Source organism: Xyrauchen texanus, chromosome 40 (genome assembly GCF_025860055.1).
Source record: "Xyrauchen texanus isolate HMW12.3.18 chromosome 40, RBS_HiC_50CHRs, whole genome shotgun sequence".
NCBI classification, from domain to species: domain Eukaryota; kingdom Metazoa; phylum Chordata; class Actinopteri; order Cypriniformes; family Catostomidae; genus Xyrauchen; species Xyrauchen texanus.
In genome coordinates this window covers 9804684-9827587 of record NC_068315.1, presented here as the reverse complement: position 1 = coordinate 9827587, position 22904 = coordinate 9804684, and the positions used below count along the sequence as shown (strand labels likewise).

The following is a 22904-nucleotide window of genomic DNA, read 5'->3' as shown; positions in this document are numbered from 1 at the left end:
ATATAGTTACCACCATTTCAATGTATTGATTTCTGTCACTTTTATCAAATCCACCGAATACTGTATATATTTTGATGCAGCATCAATGTGTATCATCTTTATAATTCCTCTTTGTATTTGACTGTCTGAAGTATGGCTGTGTCAAAGTGAAATTACTGTTGTTATTAAACATAATATTTAACCTAAATCATTGTACTTTGTATCAGATATGACTATATTTCATCCTCTTCCATTCAAACAGATCTAAACATTGATCTGAAATGTCACTGTATTTCTTAAATGAATTACTAAATTCTAATAATTATTATCTTTTTTTGTAAAACCACTTTTTTTTTGTAGCACCACTGTCATGGAAATATTTCCTGTCCATAGATTTTGCATGTTTGTTGTCCATCTATTTTGCCATGATCAGCCTTCTGCCTTATCCATGATGAAGTGACCATTAAATGTGAAGTCATCAATTAAGTGTCAAAGTAATCGCTGAAAACAGCGTTCTCTCTCTCGCCCTTAAAGAGCCGAACCCACACATGGTCATCTCTCTCCAGCTTCAGCATGAGACTTTGTCTCTGCATGATGGAGCGATCGATGGACTGGGCGTACAAAATGGCCATCTCCTGCTCATTCTTCATCACATACATGTATGTCTCCTTCTGGTTCCAGGTGTGAACGTTTAAGTTAAAGAAATAGATGCATGGAATATAACAGAAGAACTTGCCTGTAAACATGTTAAAGTTGCCATACAGATTGACAAACTCAGTATCAAAAATTATGGTCTGGTAGTAGTCATTATTGTGCAGGGCCTTCTTGCGCCCTACAGAAAAGGCAGCGTAGTAGGACTTACAGGATTCCCCTGGAGCACCAATACTGCCCTTGGTTCCCTTCATGCCATGGGGACCTATGGGACCAGTTTGCCCTGATTTGCCTGATTTACCATTGGGTTCCCTCTTACCAGTGTCTCCTTTCTCCCCTGTAAGGGAAGGAATGCAACAGCTAATTAAATAGTAGACAAGTTTAGTTCTTTTCTCTTGGTCCTCACTGAGAACCCTCCAGAAAGGCCAATGCCTGTCCCATTTTTTACCATACATATCTATTTTTCCAAGCTGTTTATATGACATCTTTTCAAATACCGTCACCCTACCCAGTTCAGTGAACCATTCTTGAAATGAGGGAGCACCAATTGACTTTCATTCTCTAAGAATTATTGTGTGCCAGTCATAACTGTTTGGACCCAGTTTTTTATATATTTGTCACCTACTTTAATGACCGCCCCAACATCCAATATACATAGTCTGGGGCAGAATGGAATTTGAGTATTTAAAACCTCACAGATAACGTTCTGGACTCTTACCCAGAATTCTTGAATCTCAGCGCAGAACCACAGATCATGGGCTATGTCTCCATCCTCCAACATACATCCACCAGCTGGTAGGTGTGGCTTTTAGACCAAACCTAAACAATCTAGAGGGAGTCCAGTAGAAACTATGTAAAATCTTAAGCTGAATAAGGCGTACCCTTGGATCCCTAGACATATTTTTTATATATATATAAATCCTTTCCCACTCCATATCCTCCTATATCAAGTTCAAAATCTCTTTCCCATAACCTCTTGAGAGCAGTTAATGCCCCATCACCAAGACTCTGAATCAATGAGCAATAATACACTGACACTTTATGACCCTTTCCAAAGGTCGTGAGCACCTACAGAAGGTGTCTGCAGTTTGGTGTACTGCCACCAAAATAGTACAAAGTAGATGATGCAACTATAAACACCTGAAAAATTGAGACCTAGAAATCCCAAATTGCTGGGTTATATTTTAAAATGATCTCAAAACTCTGTTTTCATAAATGTAACTAAGTGTAGCAACACCCCTTTCAATCCATTCTTTCCAGTAAAAGTAGAGCTTGTTAATACATCATTTGGGTTTCAGCCATATTCTTGAGGAAACATTTAAGTAAGCATCAGAATTGAACATGCGAGAAACCTTTGTCCATACTGAATGTAAATGTCATATAAAAGGCTGCATTTTTGCTTCACTAGGCAATTTAATATAAAGACATTGCAATGGTGAGATTGGGGCAAGGACCGCTTGTTCAATGTTGTACCAGGGAGTGCTCTCTCAGGTGGAAGAGACCAATGGGCCAGGTGTCTAAGATTAAAAGCATAGTAATAAAGTAAAGCTTTGGCCCAAGACTCCTTTGTCAATTGGTCTATGTAACTTACTGAAATGCAACCAAGGTTGTTTATCATTCAAAATAAAAGACTTAGATATTCTATAAAAATTTTAAAATAAGACAGAGGAACTTCTAGAATAAGCAGGCGGGTTAGCCTGTAGCTCTCTTTTGGCCGACTCCAGAAATGCGACCCATTTTTTTAAGATGGAAAGTTTCTCCTCCATAGATATGATCGCCCGATGTATTTCTGCGAGGCCTTCACAGTTTCACCAGTGCTGCATAAATGTTCGAGTTATCCCAACCTACGTCATAAAGCTTGCTGCTGTCACTATCGACTGGACCTCTGCCATCTTGATCCTGTGAGGCGTCTGATGTGTGAGAGTGTAATTGCTTTTTAATGTCCTAACAGGCAGACAATTTCAAATTTTTCGACATACTGCCCTACTAGCACAGTTTAACAAACAAAAATATTACAGTTTGCGTCGGTAAAAATGGCTTAAATGGATAATTGTAGCAAAGCTAATCGGAGCTTGCCTTTAAGCAAACAAACCTCGCACAGTGTCACATGACTCACATGACGGTTGATTTTTATTAAAACTAATAGATTGAAAAAAAAATTTAAAGGTCACTTTAAAATTAACATTTTACCAGGTCTTCATCATTTATTTTTGATACTATTCATTTGCATTTTATGTATAGATTTTAATGTTTTAGCCTTAAACCAGACCCAGACTTTAAATATTAACCTATGAAAATCCATTATAAAAATAAACATTATTACATAATAATCAACTGCTAAAAGCAGCGATGAGATCCCCATCCCACCGAACCTTCAGCTCTCACTGGATCACTTGGCAGTCAAGTGTGAAGTGGCTGGGATGAGGATTAGCACCTTTAAATCTGAGGCCATTGTTCTTAGAAGGAAACTGATGGAGTGCGTACTCAGGGTAGGGAAGGAGGTATTGCCCCAAGTGAAGGCGTTCAAGTACCTCAGGGTCTTGTTTACGAGTGAGGGGACAATGGAGCGGGAGGTTGTCAAGAGAATCAGGACAGCAGGGGTGGAATTGCACTCGCTCTATCGCACCGTTGCCACGAAAAGAGAGCTGAGCCGGAAGGCAATTTAGGTGAGGGTAGTCAATTTTCATTCCTGCCCTCACCTATGGTCATGAAGGCTGGGTCATGACCAAAAGAACTTGGTCGCGAGTACAAGGCTTCTCCCTTGGAGATAGGATGAGGAGCTGAGTCATCCGTCAGTCATCCATCTCAGTCATCGAAAGGAGCCAGTTGAGGTGGTTTGGCCATGCCACAGCCAGCGCCTGAAGCCTTGGCCGTCATGTCTGCCACGTCATGCCATGTTTCCACATCTGCCTTGCCAAGCCATGCTGTCATGCCTGCCATGCCAAGCCATGCCGTCACATCTGCCATGCCAAGCTGCCACGCCCCCTGAGTGTCCAGCAGATCAACACCCTGAGAGTCCAGCATGCCACACTGCCTCATTAGCCTCACCGTGGGTGATATGTCACATTTTATTTATTTTATTTGTATTTCATATTTTGTAGTTTAGTCACTACTTCCTTTTCCTGTTTCATTTTTCCGGTTTTCTTGTCACGTGACCCTCATGTTTCATGTTTTGTTTCCTTATTTGTTCATGTTTGATTGGTCTTGTTATCTTGTTATCAGTTCTTTCATTGGTTCTTTTGTTATTAGTTCTGGTTTTTCATTGGTTGTCATGTTATCTTGATACACTTGTCTGTGTATTTAAACCCTTGTGTTTTCTTTTGTCAGGTATTGTTTTGTGTTAACATTGTTTTCATGATCAATTTGTGATTCTTGTCATAGTCTGTATTTAGTCAAGTTCATGTTTATATGTTCTGATTTGTTTTCACTTTGGAATTATTTCACGTTGTCAAATACTGTTCACACTTTCTCTTCATCATTCTTGTCCTGCTCTGATATGTGTGTGTGTGTGTGTGTGTGTGTGTGTGTGTGTGTGTGTGCGTGCGTGTGCACGTGTGCGTGTGCGTGCCTGCCTACTTATGATGTGTTCACCTGTGTATCATCTGACTGTCTCCCACCCCATTATTGTGCTGTGTGTGTAGTGTTCTGGAAGCTATTTTGAAACTGAAGCTTGACAAATTACAAGCTACTCAAAATGTTAAGTAGTTAACACTAGTCAAGCCACTGTAGTTAGCTACACTACAAGCTATTAAAAAAAAATAGCTAGTAATTGAACCCACAATATATTTTTAGATATTTAACTATGATGTAGCGCTTAGTCACGTTAGACTAATTATTGCTGGAAAAGTAGCTTGTTACTGGAAAGCTACACTAATTTGAAGTCACACTTATGAAAATGTGTGCTAAATTAGTTGCTATTTTAGTAGCTATTTAGTATTACTCTATTTAAATCATTTACTCCGCAACTCTGTGTGCATTTGTGAGTCTGTCTATAAGTCTGTCTTTAAGTTTGCAGTGTTTCAAAATAGGGCTTGCATTACATTCTTTCCCCACATTTTCTGCTTTCTCTTTTTCATGCTCAGCCATGTTTACAGTCCCACATCTGATATCCTAGCTTGAGAATCTCTCTCATTTCTGTGGATGTTGGGATCTTTAGGTTATGTTTACACATACAGCACATTATTGAGTGCTGCTTTAGCTAAGGCCCAGACATTCTGGCTCGATCAACATCTGTGCTGACCTTTTTTAAAACACTCATTACATAAGCTGAGAGTGTTTTTGCTTCCCTCTTCTCAAGGGAACACCGCTCTCCAAATCATAAATGTCCAACTGCTACATTCACGAGCATCCTAGAGCCCCTGAACCCTCGATAGTGTTGTTGAATCTCTGAACTGTGAGCCAAGAGTGAAATACATAAACAATTGGCTGCTATGTTCTGTCATATACTGTAACCAGATTTGGCCATTGAAGCTTAATTGTATCAAAACTAAAATACATCTTTTACTCATAACTTATATATGAGCTATTTGCAAGCTAATGTACAAAATACAGCCACAGGTGTCCAGCTAAAATCTGTCTTCTGTACGTTAACTTCAAAATGAAGTGGGTAATTTCTGTGCCAAACAGAACTGCAAAAATAACAGAAATGCTCATGCCATTGGTTGAGCCAATGTTGATATGTCCACTCAAACAAACAGATTGCAATTCTGGTTAGAGCAGCTAGGAATGGCCGATACCACTTTTTTTTTTTCGATCTGATACCAAGCACCACTAAGGCCAGTATTGCAGCTTTAGTAACAATAATACCTATGCGAATACAAGTATTAAATTGAGTTCCCTATCTGTCACTCACTCAACGTTTTGTCGATGAAGTAACACTAGGGGTCACCCTTGGGAGCCCGAGACACCTCTGATCTTTGGCCAATGGTAATTGGCGAGTGGTATTTGCATGCCACTCCCCCGAACATACAGGTAAAATGAAGCCCCTTCAATATGGCGCCTCTGGCGCCGCCCCACTGCGAGGCCCAACCCGCAGGTACGTCCGTCAAGATTGTCACCTTGGTATACCCTCGCCCTGAGCTTGGACGCGTGGCTTGCGCTCTCCAACCTGTCGCAATGCCGGACCCGGACCGTCCGACTCGGCTACGCGATTCAGTTCGCCAGGTGTCCGCCCAGGTTCAGTGGCAGAAATCGCTACCCTCCTACGGAAGGGTGCGATAGAGCCTGCCTCTCCGGCCGAGATTAAGAAAGGGTTTTACACCCCCTAATGCATTGTACCGAAGCAAGGCGGTGGGTTGTGGCCAATCTTGAACCTGCGAGTACTGAACCGGGAAGTGGATGTTCGCATCCTCAACTATCTCAACAACTGGCTAATCCTAGCTCACTCTCGGGATGTGTTGTGTGCGCACAGGGACCTGCTGCTCATGCGCCTAAGCCGGCTAGGGTTTCGGGTCCACGAGGAAAAGAGCCGACTCCTCCCAGTTCAGAGCATCTCTTTTCTCCGCTTGGAGTTTGACTCAGTCTCAATGACGGCACGCCTCACGAATGGGCGTGCACAGTCGGTGCTGACCTGTTTGAAGGCGTTCAGACAGAAAACAGCAGTTCCACTGAAACAGTTTCAGAGGCTGCTGGGGCATATGCCGTCCTCAGCGGTGGCCACACTGCTCGGGTTGATGCAAATGAGAATATTTCATCACTGGATCCAGACTCGAGTCCCAAGATCACATCGCATTGAACATCACGCTGGTCTGTCGCCGCCTTTTCAGCCCTTGCCTATTGTCTTAACAGGAATGAACAGGTAAGTCTGGGACAGTTGGCCTCCTAGCCCTCTCAACCCCCCCACCCCCACCCTCTGGGCGGGGTGTGGTCTCCGCGGTTTCTTCCCCTCGAGAGCCACACAGTAGTCTGCCAGTCTCGCACCGCCAGTTCACGTAACACAGTTCAGCTAGTTGTGGCATTTTTGTAGGGGACCTCTAGTGTCACTTCTGAATCCAATGTGAATAAATGTTCGGCCAATTCTTTGTCCTTTTGCTTTGATGTTTGTTTCTGGATCATATCTGAAATGAGGCTCACCAGCACTGAAATTATTTACTAAATGTTCCTGTCTGAGGTCAGTGAAGATAAACTGTTTAGCCCCTGTAATATTGCTTTGTTCATCACTATGGTAAAAAGACATTTCTGCGTGTCTAAAAAAATAGAATATCCCCAGACAACTTTATGCACAGAATCCAGCATTGTTATTTCTCTGGGGTTTTGAAATGATCAGAAATACAATTAATTTTACCTTAGGCTGGAAATAGAAAACACATCTGCATTTGGTGCTGGCCCTGAAATTAAATAGGGGACCTATTGTGCAAAATTCACTTTTACATGGTGTTTGTACATAAATGTGAGTCAGCAGTGCATGTACACAACCACCCTACAATGTTAAACGTCCACCCACTCCTCTTTCTTATATATCTATTAATCAATAGTGTGTCACGTTAGAGCAGGCCTCACCCACGACTGGTGACGGACTCCACCCTATTATCATAGATCCTCCCCTGAGTGATCTACACACAGTCCGCCATTTTTTCCACACTGGAGCAGATATAGTTAGAAGAATAATGTCTCAGCTTCGTAAGCGTCATAAGTGTTCTGTTGTTTGCTGTACAAATGAATATAAGAGTTTTCATGTATTCCCGGCATGACAGCCACTGAAGACGCTGTGGACAAGTTTTGTTTTTGAAGGAAATGTGCCCCAAAACATACCAAAATGTGTGTATGTTTGTGCAAATCATTTTACACTGGACTGCTTTATGAATGAGTGTCAATATAAAGCAGGACTTTATGAAATTAAAATTTTTATTCTCAAGCATGTATCAGTACCAACTGTTCATGTTCCAGCTTTATATCCTGAAGATGTAAGTATCGCTCTTTATATTATGTGAATGTTTGCAAATTGCCTTTCCGAATGTGCTTGTTAGCTGATCCCATGGCTAATGCAGCTAATCTCTAGTCTCTGATTGTATTCATGGAGACCAGAGCTATGTCGTTATTTTTTATTTTTAACCCGAAAATGCTTACTGTCAGTTACCAATGTCTCTGATTGTACTCACAGAGACCAGAGCTATGTCGGGGCGGGGAGCAGCAGCTCATTCGCATTTAAAGAGACACACACGAAAACAGGGTGTTTTTGATTCCACCCAAAAAGAGACATTTACAGCATGGTATAATAAATGATCTGTGGGGTATTTTGAGCTGAAACTTAACAGACACATTCTGGGGACACCTGAGACTTATATTACATATTGTAAAAAGCGGCATAATAGGTCTCCTTTAAAGCAGAATTTGAACACACTTTGAAATCCACGTGGCATAACACTGAAGTCAGTTTTACCCTTGACTTATTTAAGCCACTTTGCCTGAACTGAAACAATCTGGATTAGTTTACTGAGGAAAAGTGATACCATCTTCAAGCTCGCTTTTAAAGTAAACATGAAACAGCATTCACAAGCCATTTTACTTCAGCAAAGTAAAAAAACTGGTTAGACAGTTTTATTAAATAAAATAACAAATGCAACAGAAACTCTTCTCGAGGGAGAAAACTAACCAAACAAGACTGAACACAAGAACAGGAACTGACTAAGGCCAACAGCAGCAACAAAAACTAACACACAAAACAATCGAGCACATGACTGAAGCCAAAGAGAAATCAGGAGGGTAATGACGGAGGCAGGTGTCACAGATGATCAGTTAATTAGGTAATCACCTCGCCAGGGCAACAGGGCTGAGATGAATAATGTGTCACCTGCAAAACACAAAGAAAGAGTGAGAAACAGAGGGAAACAGGAAAACAAGACAAATTGGCAGCACAGTCAAAGCAGGGCTGTGGACAGTACCCCGACAGACATCTCCTGGCGTCCAAGCCTGACCGACCAACAGAGCAAGAAACACAGGAGGATGGCACAGAGTAGGAGACAGGAACAGATGGGTGGACTGCCAGGTATCCAGGGCAGACCAGGGTGTATCCGGCGGGACAGACCAGGGCGTAGCCGATGAGACAGACCAGGGCGGATCTAGCAGATCTAACCCAAGAGCGGGATCCAGCGGCCAGGGAGAAGGCTTTAGGGAGGAAGCAGGGTCAGGAGACCAGGGAAGGAGTGAAGTCTGGTGGCCAGTGAGGAAGGCCCAGGAATGAAGTGGGATCAGGTAATGAGCAAGGAACAGGCTGGGCAGACATGGAAGCTGGTCCAGACAAGGAAGGATGACTACGTGGGACAGACTGGATGCCCTGAGGTTCAGGAAAGGGCAAGGGACCAAAAGCTGAGGGGACTGGTACAGCTGTCAGGTGCTGGTTACTGGGCTAACCAGCAGACTGGTAGTTGGTGTATGATGGGTGCTGGGTACTGGGCTGTGTAACAGACTGGTAGCTGGTGTCTGATGGGTGTTTTTATAGTGTCATATTTTGTCTCTGCCAGTGCAGGAACCAGTTCCAGAGATGAGGCAATGTGAACTTGGCTTAGTTTTTTACTTTGAATTTTAAAAGAATACTACCTTGCCAATGATTTAATAGATAGCCAGATCCTTAGGGATATGGTTGGAAGCAATCACTTGGAGAATAAAGTAGCATTCGTTACATTGTAATATTAAAACCATATGAAATCCACTGTTATAAGATTCAGATTCAGTTTTTATTTTGCCCTGTACCTGCTGTTAAAGTCTATATGTTCACATTTCCAAGTGTGTTTAATCTAACAATCATCTTGCAGTTCATCCCACAAAATATAGATAATGCTATTGAGAAACAAATAGGTCTTTTTCAACACTAAGTACCCACTAAACATTTTAGAATGGCCTAATAACCAACAATGCATGTTGAAAAAAACCTTTAATTTAAGCTCATATTAAATTACACAATCACTTAAAAAATGCACTGATAAGTAAGGGACAGAAAACTAAATTCAGGCCAAGTTTGCTGTTGTTGCCTAGTTATGTTGTTGCACACCAGAATTAGGTTTCCTTTGCACCTTGAAAAAGGTTTGAGTGCTATTGCATAACTTGCACTATGTGTATGTGACTTGTCTTGCAAAGAACAGCCACCAAAATACCAAACATGCATTGTAAACTCTAATTCAAAAGTACAAGTGATGTCTCTTACCTTTACCTCAGCAGGCCCAATCCTGAAGATCCACAGGCTTGTCTCTTTGTTATTGCACTGTGGATGCTTATTGTATGTTGACTGGGTCGCACTGCTCTTTCTCTGAATGAGTTATTGCCTGTCAATGTTTTTTAGACATATTCCTCCTGTTCTCCCAAACTCAGCATGCCATGCGGAGCTGGGGAAAAAGTTCAGGAAGGGTGGAGAACTGAGGAAGGAGCATGGATACATCCAAGAGGGAGAGATGAAATGAAAACAACAAAGAAGAAAGAGTAAAAGGCTTAAAAAGGCTAGAGTTGGCCAACTGGATAGATGAAAGTACACAAGGTTGCTGAGAGGTGGAATGAGTACGAGGGTGTGAGAAACATCAACATGAGACAGAACAAGTGCCAGATAAAAGCAATTAAGTTTCCCTTGTTCCAAGCCATTTGACAAATGTTAAGTAGCTGCTGTGATCTCCAGGGACACTTTTAAAGAGCAGGATTTGCATTTTGAGATCACAATCATTTCAGTTAAAGGTGCTATAACTTCTGTCTGAGCTTAATATGCAGAGACAAATACATGTAAATAATTTGTACCCTCAAAACATTGCTTTGATTGTTTGAGCTGTCTAACCAGTCCAACACTGCAACACTGACTCAACCAATGGCATGAGTTTGGGCAGGAGACTGCCTGTTTTTGTCCACCCAATGGAAGGTGGGGTTAATGTTTGGGCAAATTGTTTGAAAACATCATTATTTTGTCAATTCTGCTTGGTGAGGCAGATATTGTACACTTCACCTTTTAGATAAAAAAAAACTTAACAATAAACACTATGGCCAACTTAGAACTAGGCCTACTATAATCTAACGACAACTAAATGAAATATATTGAACAGAATATTATTTTAAATTACTGTATATTTATTTTCTCATCTTAATAGTCAAGAATCCATGTGTATATATAGTCAAAGCTGTAATAAAATGTTTTTATGTTTTTACTGAAATATTCATCTAAAAATATTTGTGTTCAGCAGAATAAAGAAAGTCAGTCATATCTGTGATGGCATGAGGTTGAGTAAATGATGAGAGAATTTTAATTTTTGGATGAATTATTCTTATGAAATACTTGCAAGTGCGTTTATATGTTCTCAACAGGTCTATTTGAAATGGCACAAACTTGACCTGGTGTGCTGCAGACAGGTTTTTCCTGCTCAGTTGGTTTCTGCAGTTTACATATATGACCACTAGATGTCCTTCCAGTCAAAGCTTTTTTACTCCAAACAAACTTCTGTGCTTCTGTGCACTATTATTAAAAGAGGATCTGTGGAGCTGATTAGTCAGTATAATTTCTTTTTTCATGTGACATCTTTAATTGTTTATTAGTTGGATATCAAACTCAGTTGTAAACCTCTTTAAATGTTGCACAGTCCTATTTTTTTAACACATTTCCCGGGTCATATTGGAGGCCTGATGAAAGGAACCTGCACAAATGTTTTGTTTTGTCATGTTAATGTAATAATTTGCGATTATTTTTAGATCCGTAGGAATAAATCAAGGAGATATCCCAATCAAACAAATTTATTAATTTGATAAAAAATTATATTTATAAATATAATATGTTTCATTCAAATCGTTGACTTATATGGAGCAATTTGTTTGGTTATCATGCTATCAGTCGATTCTAAAGCGTTCCACGTCCATTAAACAGTTTTTCATGAACAGCCCCTTGAGTTTCTCTGAAATGTGCATTGTAGAACACGTGCAGAGACTATTACGCAATTCATGAAAAACATTACAGCCACGTGACTGTGTCACGATTGGATCATGCGTGACCAATCAAAATAACACCGACCAATCAGCGAACGCGTAAGCGTGTACAGGACCATGCGAACACTTGAGCGCGGATAAGTTGTTACTTTCTCACTACTGTCCCTTTGCTATGATTACTTTATTGAGTTTTAACTGTCAAAACTGGGGCTATCCCGGTCATGTGTTTTGCACAAAACAGATGGAGTACGTCTTACAGAGATGACGCATTATCTTTCAATTTCATTTTAAAGTACTTTATTGGTATCAGTGCACAAACCCACCAAGAACAGTGAAGAAAATTGTATTCGTGATTTAATTATGCGAAATAATAATAATAATAATAATACATTATTGTAAGGTGGCAGTTGTGTTAAAACAAATAATTTTAATATAAAATATGCTATATTTTCTTTATATATAATTTTATATTATAAATAATATTTAAGAGGAAAAACTATGCGGCTTCACAAATGTGATTCAGCAGAAGCAAAATGCCAGTTCCCTATTTATTATCCAGCACTAAATACCGTATATCTTGGACGAACGTAAAGATGTCAACATTTAATTAACTGTTGCTCGAGACAGTTAATAAGATTAACCTAATGAAACTTGTGCAGCATTTCTCCCACGTGACTGTGGCGAGCGAGGCGTTGCCATGGGGAAGTGACGTCACAGGGCTACGTTCGCGTTCAACACAGTAGATACGGGGCCTCTGACAGCTCTGTGTTTTGCGACTGCGACAGGGGTCGTCTGTTAAAATCCATCTCCATCTTCTTTATACGTGGAGAAAATGATGATCAAAACGATGAGAGCATGATCTGCAGATTCTGGGCTTTCACCTGAGCACAATATTGTAGCATTTTAGACTTTTCGACATTAGAAAAGGAATGGTGAAAAGTGAGATCCGTCGGAAGAATCCGAATTGTCCTCAGGGATTCGGGGGGTTGGGGTCGCGTAAAGATATAAAGGATTGTAGAAGTTAAATAACGTGTATATTTGTTGAGGTAAGGCGAATTTAAAGTACAGAACGCGTCCTTTTTAATAGAAATTAATAGTATCGAGTGACCCATTCGGAAGAAGCAAATAAACACAGCCATGGAGCTACGAGTTGGGAACAGATACAGACTGGGCAGAAAAATCGGAAGTGGATCATTTGGAGACATTTATCTGGGTAAATATATGCTTAAACACACTTATACACTCTTGCTGTAAAGCTGTCAACTAAAAGACACCGTTAAAGTGCTGTATTATTTCATGTATCTGTCAACAGTGCGTGTCATTGGTGTGTTTCCAGAAATTTGACACTTTTTTTTAGTTCTTAAAAGTATGTACAACCATTAATTTCGATTTCAGACTTAAAGTGGTCTGTTTAACTTGTTGGGGACTTGACATTTTCCTCGATATTGGAACAAGTTAATATAATGGTTTAGTTCTGTTCTAGACTCCGCCTAAAACACTCCAGGATGTCATAATGTACATGCTTTTGACAAAAGATTGAGATTTTTGACTTTGTGACATTGTTACGACAACGTTGGAAATTGCAGCTTAAGTCCGCTGAATCTGTTTTGCCGTCAGCATGAGTTTCCAAACTGGTCGGTCCTTGTGTGGAATTATGAATGAACCTTACCTGTCCACACAGGTTTCATTGAAAGCATGAACCACCCAAAAGGCCAATCCTGGCATGTTGATTCAACATAATTGCTTCAAATGGTCATACCAACCAGGCCTTTCTGAAAGTTTTGCTCTTTGGATTAGTATCATAGTGTCAACATCTTCCCACCAGAGCTTTCTGTCTGTATCAAACAGGGACCTGTATTTAGACAGTCACATATTCCAGATCACAGGGTCATGGTGAATTTTGCTGAAACAAGTGCTTTGATTGGTGCCTACTGTGTTGCAACAGCGGAAATATTTACATGGTGTATGATGGCCTATATCCTTGTAGCTCTACAGAGAACATCAGTATCACACATGAGGATGTTGGTGATCATTTAAATGTCTGTGCTGGTATTTAGAGATTGCACTGATGACAATAGAAAGCCATTTTTGCATATTACAGTACAGGGCTGGAGCACATAACTAGTAGGCGGTGGGCCGGACCTCGAAATTATGAATTTAATACTTACCTCACAGCTGTGTAAGTCTTTTTTTTGCTGAGGTCATGTAATAAAATCGTATAAGTACTACAGACATTGTTTCCAACTTTGTTGTTTGCACATTTGACGCAAAATGTCCTTACAAACTCTTACTTTTTTAAACCGGCAAATAAGCAGAAGTACTAATCATAAAGTTAGAAAACCTCCCGTTTCCTTAACAACCAATGTAAATAATGAACACAGATGACCAGGAAGCTGCGTTCTTGAAATTACAATTTTGCTGTAAATCATTAAAAATGTAAATTTAGTTCTGTAGTTCAGTGATACTGAGGTAAAAATGAGGTGTTTTATCCATTTAGCCTCAAATGTAAAAAGCCCTGTAACCCCCCTTTCCCAGACAAGTTGGGCAAAGATTGTTCAATGTACAAATTTATCGGTGAACCTGCAAACCACAGAGAGTACAGTAGCTGAAAAAGCCGTATTGGCATTTAACTTAAATTTGGCAAGTGATGCATTCATGACATCCCCGAAATAAAAAGGTTGCTGCTCAGAAGTCATTCTGAATATACACATAACCAACATATATTTAGAAAGCCAACCCTTGAGAGTTTACATTTCAAGACTCATAATTAACCAGACTGTTATTAATATTGAGATATATAAGCTCAAACATAGAAACAAAAACAACAAATATTAAGAATATATTTATAAAATGTATACAAATATTATGTGAATTTAGGATTGCAACTTATAACCACAACTAAAACATGGGGATTTTTTAAAGACAATCATCCCGCACATCCTATTCAATATTCTATAGTAAAATCAACTAATTGAATATTCGAAAATCGTGACTCATCCCTAATTAATATAGTATTTCAGTGCAAGTGGATGACATGACAAGTAGCAAAAGGCAGTGCAATATGTGTGTAAGTGGGGTCAAATATTCATAGCAAATTTAAAAATAAAAAAAATAAACCAATGTAGCAGCATCATAGTGTAAACTACCAGTGTATTTGTGTAAGAGTCAATCAGCTGCCCTTAGGTTATTGGAGGGTGGGGGTGGAAGGAAGAGGCTCTCTATGATTCCCCTATAGAAAGTTAAGAGGATGGATTTGTGGGAGATGAGCCTTCCTCAACTGTGGGAGGAAGTGCAGAGGTTTTTTGACTTTCTTGGCCAGGTTCTGTTGGTGGTGTCTATAGATCAAGATGGGTCATCTGTGATGTGGATACTAAGCAACTCCGTGATCTTGACCTGCTCCATTCATGGTGCTGTTGATGTGATGATTGTCAACGATCACCTCTGTAGTCATTTGGGTGTGGAGAGATATGATGTTGTCCTGTCCGTGTCTGTGTGTTAGATAAACAACTGAATTATATTCTGATAAATAAACACAGAAAGCACACATTACTAGATCATTTTAAATCACATTTTTCATCTTGACATTTGTATTAAGATGCTAACCATCTTAAACGAGCTTGACAAGACTACTGCAGTTCTGACCACAAATAATTTTGTTAAATAGCTCAAAAACAGCCATTTTTAAATAAAATATTTTTCCACCATATGTGCATAAGCTACCATGCACAGAATTGTGTCATTGTATAAACTGTGACAATCAACCATAAATGGCTTATATAACTCCATGACTACCACTATTAAGTTGATTTGAAATAATTTCTTTATTTTGCTTTGCACTCTTTTTAGCTGATAATTAGTCTAGCTTACTTGTAGCCTAGGTAGCTTGCTATCTTGCTATCAACCAATCCAACCTTGACATACCTGTCAAATTATTTCCTACTGTCTTCCCGTTTAAATATTTACCCGTAATTATCCCGTATTTGAATAATCTTTGCTTAGTTCATTGTGTATGTACCAAATGATTTGGATTAGCCTAAGCAGACCTAGCTTTACTGCTCCACTACCAACATTCTTTCGTGGCTACTGTTCTCATCAACGACAACGCATATATTCACGACGAAGTATAGCTTGCAGTCTTAAATACAACTTATATGAAAAGCATTAAGATATAGGAGTGTATAATCATTGTAAAACAAATCTTACCTTGACGTTGTCTTGCCGAGACACACCGGTCTCTCCAGGTTGGGTTGTAGACTCATTTGGCTTCAGACTGACGCGAGTCACGCGACGCCGGTTCAACGAATAACGTGATTGGCCAAATCAATTCAACAAGGTAACAACACAAGCGTTGATTGGATCTCACTCCAGCCAACGTTTGTGATCAGCTAGCGAAATTAAATCTATTTTTATACTTTAATGTGCAACAATTGGCGTTGGAAACAATCGGTAATCTTTTTGTGAATTATTCATACAGACAAATAAAAAAAATGAGCCAGACAGCTGCTGGGTAACTATCAAATCAAAAACTAAACGAGATAGACGGACTCGGCCCACCGCCTATTGGTCATGATATTAGCTTTTATTCTCCAACAGGCTTTCTGACTGTTGAAATGGGCTTATCAATTTTGTAATTGTCTTTTTAATTTGCTCAAAGTCTACTTTTACTGAACTGCTGTTGGTATTCTTAACTGTCATAATATTTAAACTTTACTCAAGCTTGTGATTAAATGTACATGATTAAAGCACAGCAAAGTTGATCTATTATTCTAAAGGCGTTAAAGGAAGTTTTGCAGCTGGTGGCCTTAAAGGAATGTTCTGGTTTCATACAACTTGAGCTCCGTCGATAACATTTGTGGCATGATGTTGAATAAACCAAAAATATATTTTAAATTGTACCTCCTTTTAACGAATTAAACAATCTGGTTCATAGTCAGGCACTTACAATGTAGGTGAATGGGGCCAATCCGTAAAGTGAATTGGATGAGCCAGTGAGAACGCTGGTTAAAGTGTTTACATGCCACCTGAAATCGGCATAATGAACAAAAATCTACTTTATGCATATGTCATTTATGACCTTACACCAACAAAGTAACTATATTTATTGCATTAACATGGCCAAATGCGTTTGCATTATGCTTAAGCATAATGTGTACGAGCGTACATGTAAGCGCGCTCAACAATTTAAACAAATTTGCAGCTCAAATAATACAAAGTTTTCACAGAATTATTAACAACTGCTTTTCAAAATTGGCCACATTCACTTCCATTGTTAGAACCTCTCTGTCTTTCATCTGCTGAAATTGAAGATGTAAGTGAATGGGTGCCAAAATTTTGAAGCTCCAAAAATCACACAAGTCAGCATAAAAGTAATCCATAAGAATGGTTAAATCAATGTCTTTAGAAGTGAGATGATAGGTGTGGGTGAGAAACCATTTTTATTTTATTTTAAATTCTCCTCCCTTCTGAGTCAAACTTTCACATTCTTCATGCATATCGCCCTCTACTGGGCAGGGAGAAGAATCTCCAGCAAAATGGACATAGTGTAAGTCAGAAGATCACATACATCTTAGCCAAATTCATTTAAACTCAGTTTTTCACAATTCCTGGCAATTAATCGTAGAAAACGCTCTCTGTCTTAGGTCAGTTAGGATCACTATTTTAAGAATGTGAAATGTCAGAATAATAGTAGAGAGAATGATTTATTTCAGCTTTTATTGCTTTCATCACATTCCCAGTGGGTCAGAGGTTTACGTACACGTTTTGTTAGTATTTGATAGCATTGCCTTTACATTTTTTAACTTGGGTCAAATGTTTTGGATAGCCTTCCACAAACTTCTCACAATAAGATGCAGGAATTTTGGCCCCTTCCTCCATACAGAACTGGTGTAACTGAGTCAGGTATGTAGGCCTCCTTGCTTGCACATGCTTTTTCAGTTCTGCCCACAAATGTGGCCCAAAAATCAGACAGAGGTCAGGGATTTGTGATAGTCACTCCTATAGCTTGACTTTGTTGTCCTTAAGCCATTTTGCCACAAACCTGGAGGTATGCTTGTCCATTTGGAAGACCAATTTGCTACCAAGCTTTAACTTCCTGGCTGATGTCTTAAGATGTTGCTTCAATATATCCACATAATTAACCTTCCTCATGATTCCATCTATATTATGAAGTGCACCAGTCCCTCCTGCAGCAAAGTACCGCCACAACATTATGCTGCCACCCTCGTGCTTCACTGTTGGGATGGTGTTCTTCAGCTTGCAAGCCTTACCCTTTTTCCTCCAAACATAATGATGTTCATTATGGCCAAGCAGTAACATTTTTGCTTCCTCAGACCAGAGGGCATTTGTCCAAAAAAGTAAGATCTCTGTCCTCACGTGCACTTGCAAACTGTAGTCTGGCTTTTTTATGGCGGATTTGGAGCAGAGGCTTCTTCCTTGCTGAGCAGCTTTTCAGGTTATGTCGATTTTGGAATTGTTTTACTGTGGATATAGATACTTGTCTACCTGTTTCCTCCAGCATCTTCACAATGTCCTTTGCTGTTGTTCTAGGATTGATTTGCACTTTTCACACCAAACTACATTCATCTCTATGAGACAGAATGTGTCTCCTTCCTGAGTGGTATGATGGCTGTGTGGTCCCATGGTGTTTGTACTTGTGTACTATTGTTTGTACAGATGAATGTGGTACCTTCAGGCATTTGGAAATTGCCCCAAGGATGAACCAGACTTGTGGATGTCTACAATTTTTCTCTGTGGACTTGGCTGATTTCTTTTGATTTTCCCATAATGTCAAGCAAAGAGGTACTGTGTTTGAAGTTAGGCCTTAAAATACATCCACAGGTACACCTCCAATTAGCCTATCAGAAGCTAATTGCCTAAAAGCTTGACATCATTTTCTGGAATTTTCCAAGCTGCTTAAAGGCACAATTAACTTTAAGTGTATGTAAACTTCTGACCCACTGGAATTGTAATATAGTCAATTTAAAAAGAATCAGTCTGTCTGTATACACTTTTTGGAAGAATGACTCATATCATGCACAAAGTAGATGTCCTAACAGACTTGCCAAATCTATAGTTTGCTAATATGAAATCTGTGGAGTGGTTAAAAATGTGTATGTAAACTTGTGACTTCAACTGTAAATATTGATCTGTTTCTCACCTACACCTATCATATCACTTCTGAAGATAAGGATTAAAACACTGGAGTCATATGGATTACTTTTAATGGTGCCTTTTTGGAGCATCAAAATTGGCATCCATTCACTAGCATTGGATGGACTACAGAGTTAAAATATTCTTCTAAAATCTTTTCATTTTTAGGTAAACAATCCCTTTAACATCATGCTCCAATTCAGTCAGCTTGCTCTATTTCGATATAGAAGTGATGTTTTCATCGTTTACATGAGGCCTTTGATCACCATCATATTAAAGTGTTAAACTGTGGAGAGCTCTTTATCCTGGAGCCTTCTGGCTGAGATGGGATTGTCTCTGTGTGTGTGTTTGTGAACAGGGCTTGCTGGGTGGGGTGATATTGTAAACTCCATCTGCCCAGTTACTTCTATTTCATAACCACTCCCAGTCTTTCAAATCATATAGAAATGTTTGAAGTGTTACTGTTATGAAGATCTTAAATGTATTTCACACCCAGATATGTCCTCAAATTGACTTAAATCATCTGCTACCTCCTAGTTATGCCTTTTTACCGAGATTCCCAGGTCAGTCCCACGCTTGCATCATGGGAGGCCTCAGGTGTGTGAATCACCCAGTGCTGCCTCACTTATTTTTAATTCCGGTGCCCATCTATTTGCCTTTACATAACCACAGTGTTTTGAGTTTGTGGTTTTGGCTTTATGATGTGAAGTGTTATAGTCTGGTCAGCTCATCTCATTTAGCAGTTAGGCTGTAGTTTCCATTGAAGACTTTATCAAGAACGGATATCTATGTTCATTTCATAGTTCTAGCACATGGACTCTTTTGAAGTAAAACTAGTGGTTCCAATTCATGTTCATTCCCCATATAGAGTCAACTATTAAGGGTGCACTGGTTTTCTTTTTGGCACCATTACATAACACTGGTATGCTATTGGTTTCCTTTATCAGGGCTGTAATACTGATCTGAACCCAGAGCAGAACTATGTTGTTTACATTGTTCATAGGCAGGGATAGGCTTTGACCTGTTCCCTATTTCAACAGCATTGGAAGTGTGTTTCTCTTTGAATCTAAATGTAATCAAAGGGTGCTGACTGTTTACGCTCCTCTTAGAATTGATAAAATGTCTCTAGTTCGCTGATTTAATTGTGTGCTTGCGTCTGACTGGCATGACATGCATTTCTTTGCTAACAGCTGAAGGGCATCCCATCCTGTAGTGTTTATTGAAATATCTCAGGAACCAGCAGAACAAGTCCTTGAGTTTCTGTCCAGACAGATAGGGTAGCAGTTTGTTTACAAACTGGAACAGTTTTTGTCATTTACAAGTTAGGAAAGATCAAGTTATGGAAATATTTTTTGCTCTATCTGTACCAGCTGATTTGATTAATGCTGATGCAAGTTTGTCTGTGTATCTTTTGTCTTTGTCACGTTTCTGTTAAACAAATTGTACATCCATAAATTAAAATTGTAGTTTAATTGCCCTATACTCACGACCACTTTATTAGGTACACCTGTACTACTACTTGTCATGCGATTTATCTAAGCAGTAGGCATGTAACGATTCACTCAACTCATAATTAGGGTTGCAACGGTATGAGATTTTCTCTGTATGATAAGTTTCAGAAAGTATAATGTTATTACATAATTACTATTATCAGTGAAAACAGAAGGGTTATTTTATTTATTTATTTTGAGCAAACATTTTATTATAATTGAAACTTGAGTAAAAAAATGTGTAAAAAAAAAAAAAAAAAGTCTCCCTTTAGAAAATAAGAAAGCTAACAGAATTTAATAACCGAATTATAAACATGATAAAAAATAGCATGTAACCATAACATGTTATATAACTAAAGCATGTTAGTTTACATGTTAGCATAGCATGTTAAATTAACTGCTAAATGAAAAATAACATCAGTTGTGTGAGCTTTTAAAATAATGTCCTATGATTATTAACATATACTGTAGGTGCGTGACCACGCAGCCAGACTGCTCCTGTTTGTACCATTTAACTCAGTGGTTTTGCTTCAGGACAGATTTTACATTGGAAATCAAGTGGCAACCCACCATAGCATTTCCTTTTGTTTCATAGTTATGTTCATGGTTTTTAAGTACAAGGAAATGCATCAAGTGACATTATTTTTGTTGTTGATGTCAACAACAAAAGCGATAGGAAGTGTTCTCTCCCCCTTTTAAAAATTGAAGACCATATTTACTTAAATGAGCCCATTATTATCCCATTTGTTTCCTAATTTCCAACATAATTCAAACAGAACATACATATTACACAGGAGGAAGGCTCCTCATTACCATGGTTAGGTTAGTCTTAAATAGTAATAATAATAATAACAAATTATTGTATTTATGAAAAAATACATTCTAGCTGAAACACATCTTGAAACTTTAACTACAACTGTTGATATAAAATGAGGTCTAATAGATTGTACCTTTTTAGAATTATTTCAAAATATAACAGTTGCTTTTACTCATGTAAAATCATGAAACAAATTTTGTAAAGGTGATGTATAATGAAAAAATATAAATAAAATTAGCACATTGTACAGTGGTGCTCTTTTCCTCCTCAGTGCTGTTTGAGAGGTTCCTACGTAACGCTTTAAACCAGAAAAGTCTCACTAGAATTGAAATGGTCACATCAGTTTTGAAGTCTGCGCTCCACAAGCCTGGTCTTTGCACGCACGCGCCTGAGAGAAGAGTATATCATGATCGCAAGCTTGTTACACTTGTGAGAAAGGGCAGATGAGAAGCCTTTAGCTGATTGCGAGTTTATCATTAAATCTGCCTCAGCAGTCCTAAATAGGCTTCCACTTGGGCGACCTCCTAAATATCTTCAATGGGAGAACCATGGCATTGTTCTTTCCCTGCTGTCTGCGACCCAGCCCAAATAGACCAGTTGAGAAACACTGCTTTAACTCACACACACTCACTTATGTCAGACCCCCTCACTTCGCTTCTCTGACATTTTCTCGTGTGCGTGTGTGTGCGTGTGTGTGCGTGTGTGTGTGTGTGTGTGTTGCATGTTGATGGGTCTGGCAGGCAGTCAGAGTAGGAAAGGAGATGTGCACGCGAGATACTCTGCACAATTCACATTGTAAAAAACCTTTCGCTAGGGACAGAGGTGGCTGGTGTGGAGAGGTGTGCGTTTGCTAGACTGGAGAGCAGTGGGTACAGCCTTCATTCGCTTTCCACCACTAGAGTGGACAACTATTGATGGAAATGGATGTTTCAGCTCTGTACTTATTAATTTTCTGCATTAATCTGACTGATGCTGTGCAGCTGGTTCATTGAATGTCTCCAAGGAGATCTTCCAATGCTGTTTTCTTGGAAGGAGGTTGTTTCAGCTCCTGTTCTGTCTGTCTGGTTAAGAGGCTGCTCTGCTGCAGGGGCACTGGCCACTGGCACCTTCTTCGCCCTCATCATGCACAGAGGAATACATTTATGCATTTGGCAGACGCTTTTATCCAAATTAATATTATTTGTTATCGGAGCAACCTGGAGTTAAGTGCCTTGCTCAAGGGCACAATGGTGGTGGCCATGGGGTTCGAACCAACGACCTTCTGATTAACAGCCGTGTGCTTTAGCCACTACGCCACCACCATTCCCTTCACCGGGGTTGACAACTGAAACTGAAAATGGACTGAGTAAAATGATCCATCAGGGATGGAGTGGGACAAAAACTTTTTTTTTCTAAACTATTCTTTAAAAAAATATTTTTAGGCTTATCCAGTAAAATTTGTTTTTGGCTTGTATCAATTTACTAGTGAAAACGTGTGGCATTTTCAGAAGGACTTTCAAATATCAGGACCATTAGCATTATTAAACATTAGTTTTAGAATTGTATACAGTTTAATATAGTACAATCTTCTGTCAACCCTGTTCAGATTTACTCTCTCGCTGAAAGAGGAGAAAACACTCCTCCCCATGTAAATGGCACACCTTAACTACGGAGATATCATGAATGCTGCACATTGAACCTGAAATCGTGGTATGATGTTATACAGTTTAGGGATGCAAATTATCAATTAATTCATTAATCATTAGTTGATTAACCTTATCGATCGATTAACGATTAACTGATAAGCGGCTATTTTCTTGAGAAATGTAAATTTCTCACAGTATCAATAGTGTCTTTAACATAAAAAGTTAAATATTGCTTATATACTGAATAAAAATGCATGTTATGTTGCTCAATTGATGTTTTATTATAACAGTTGGGACAGATAATGG

The 22904-nt window shown here is 39.2% G+C and overlaps 2 protein-coding genes across 2 annotated transcripts in view; one reads left to right on the top strand and one right to left on the bottom strand.

Annotated features, from left to right (window-relative positions):
• Positions 1–408: 408 nt before the first annotated feature.
• Positions 409–3339, bottom strand: LOC127633157 (complement C1q tumor necrosis factor-related protein 1-like). The gene is given in 3 exon segments (XM_052112039.1): positions 409–456; positions 459–967; positions 3330–3339. Coding segments are annotated over 3 exon segments (567 nt in total).
• An 8903-nt stretch (positions 3340–12242) lies between these two features.
• LOC127633447 (casein kinase I) overlaps positions 12243–22904 on the top strand; it is a 24607-nt gene continuing 13945 nt past the window's right edge. Inside the window, exon 1 of the mRNA XM_052112544.1 lies at positions 12243–12730. Within this exon, the coding sequence (XP_051968504.1) occupies positions 12655–12730 (76 nt within the window). The 5' untranslated portion in view covers positions 12243–12654. The remainder of the gene's footprint in view (positions 12731–22904) is intronic.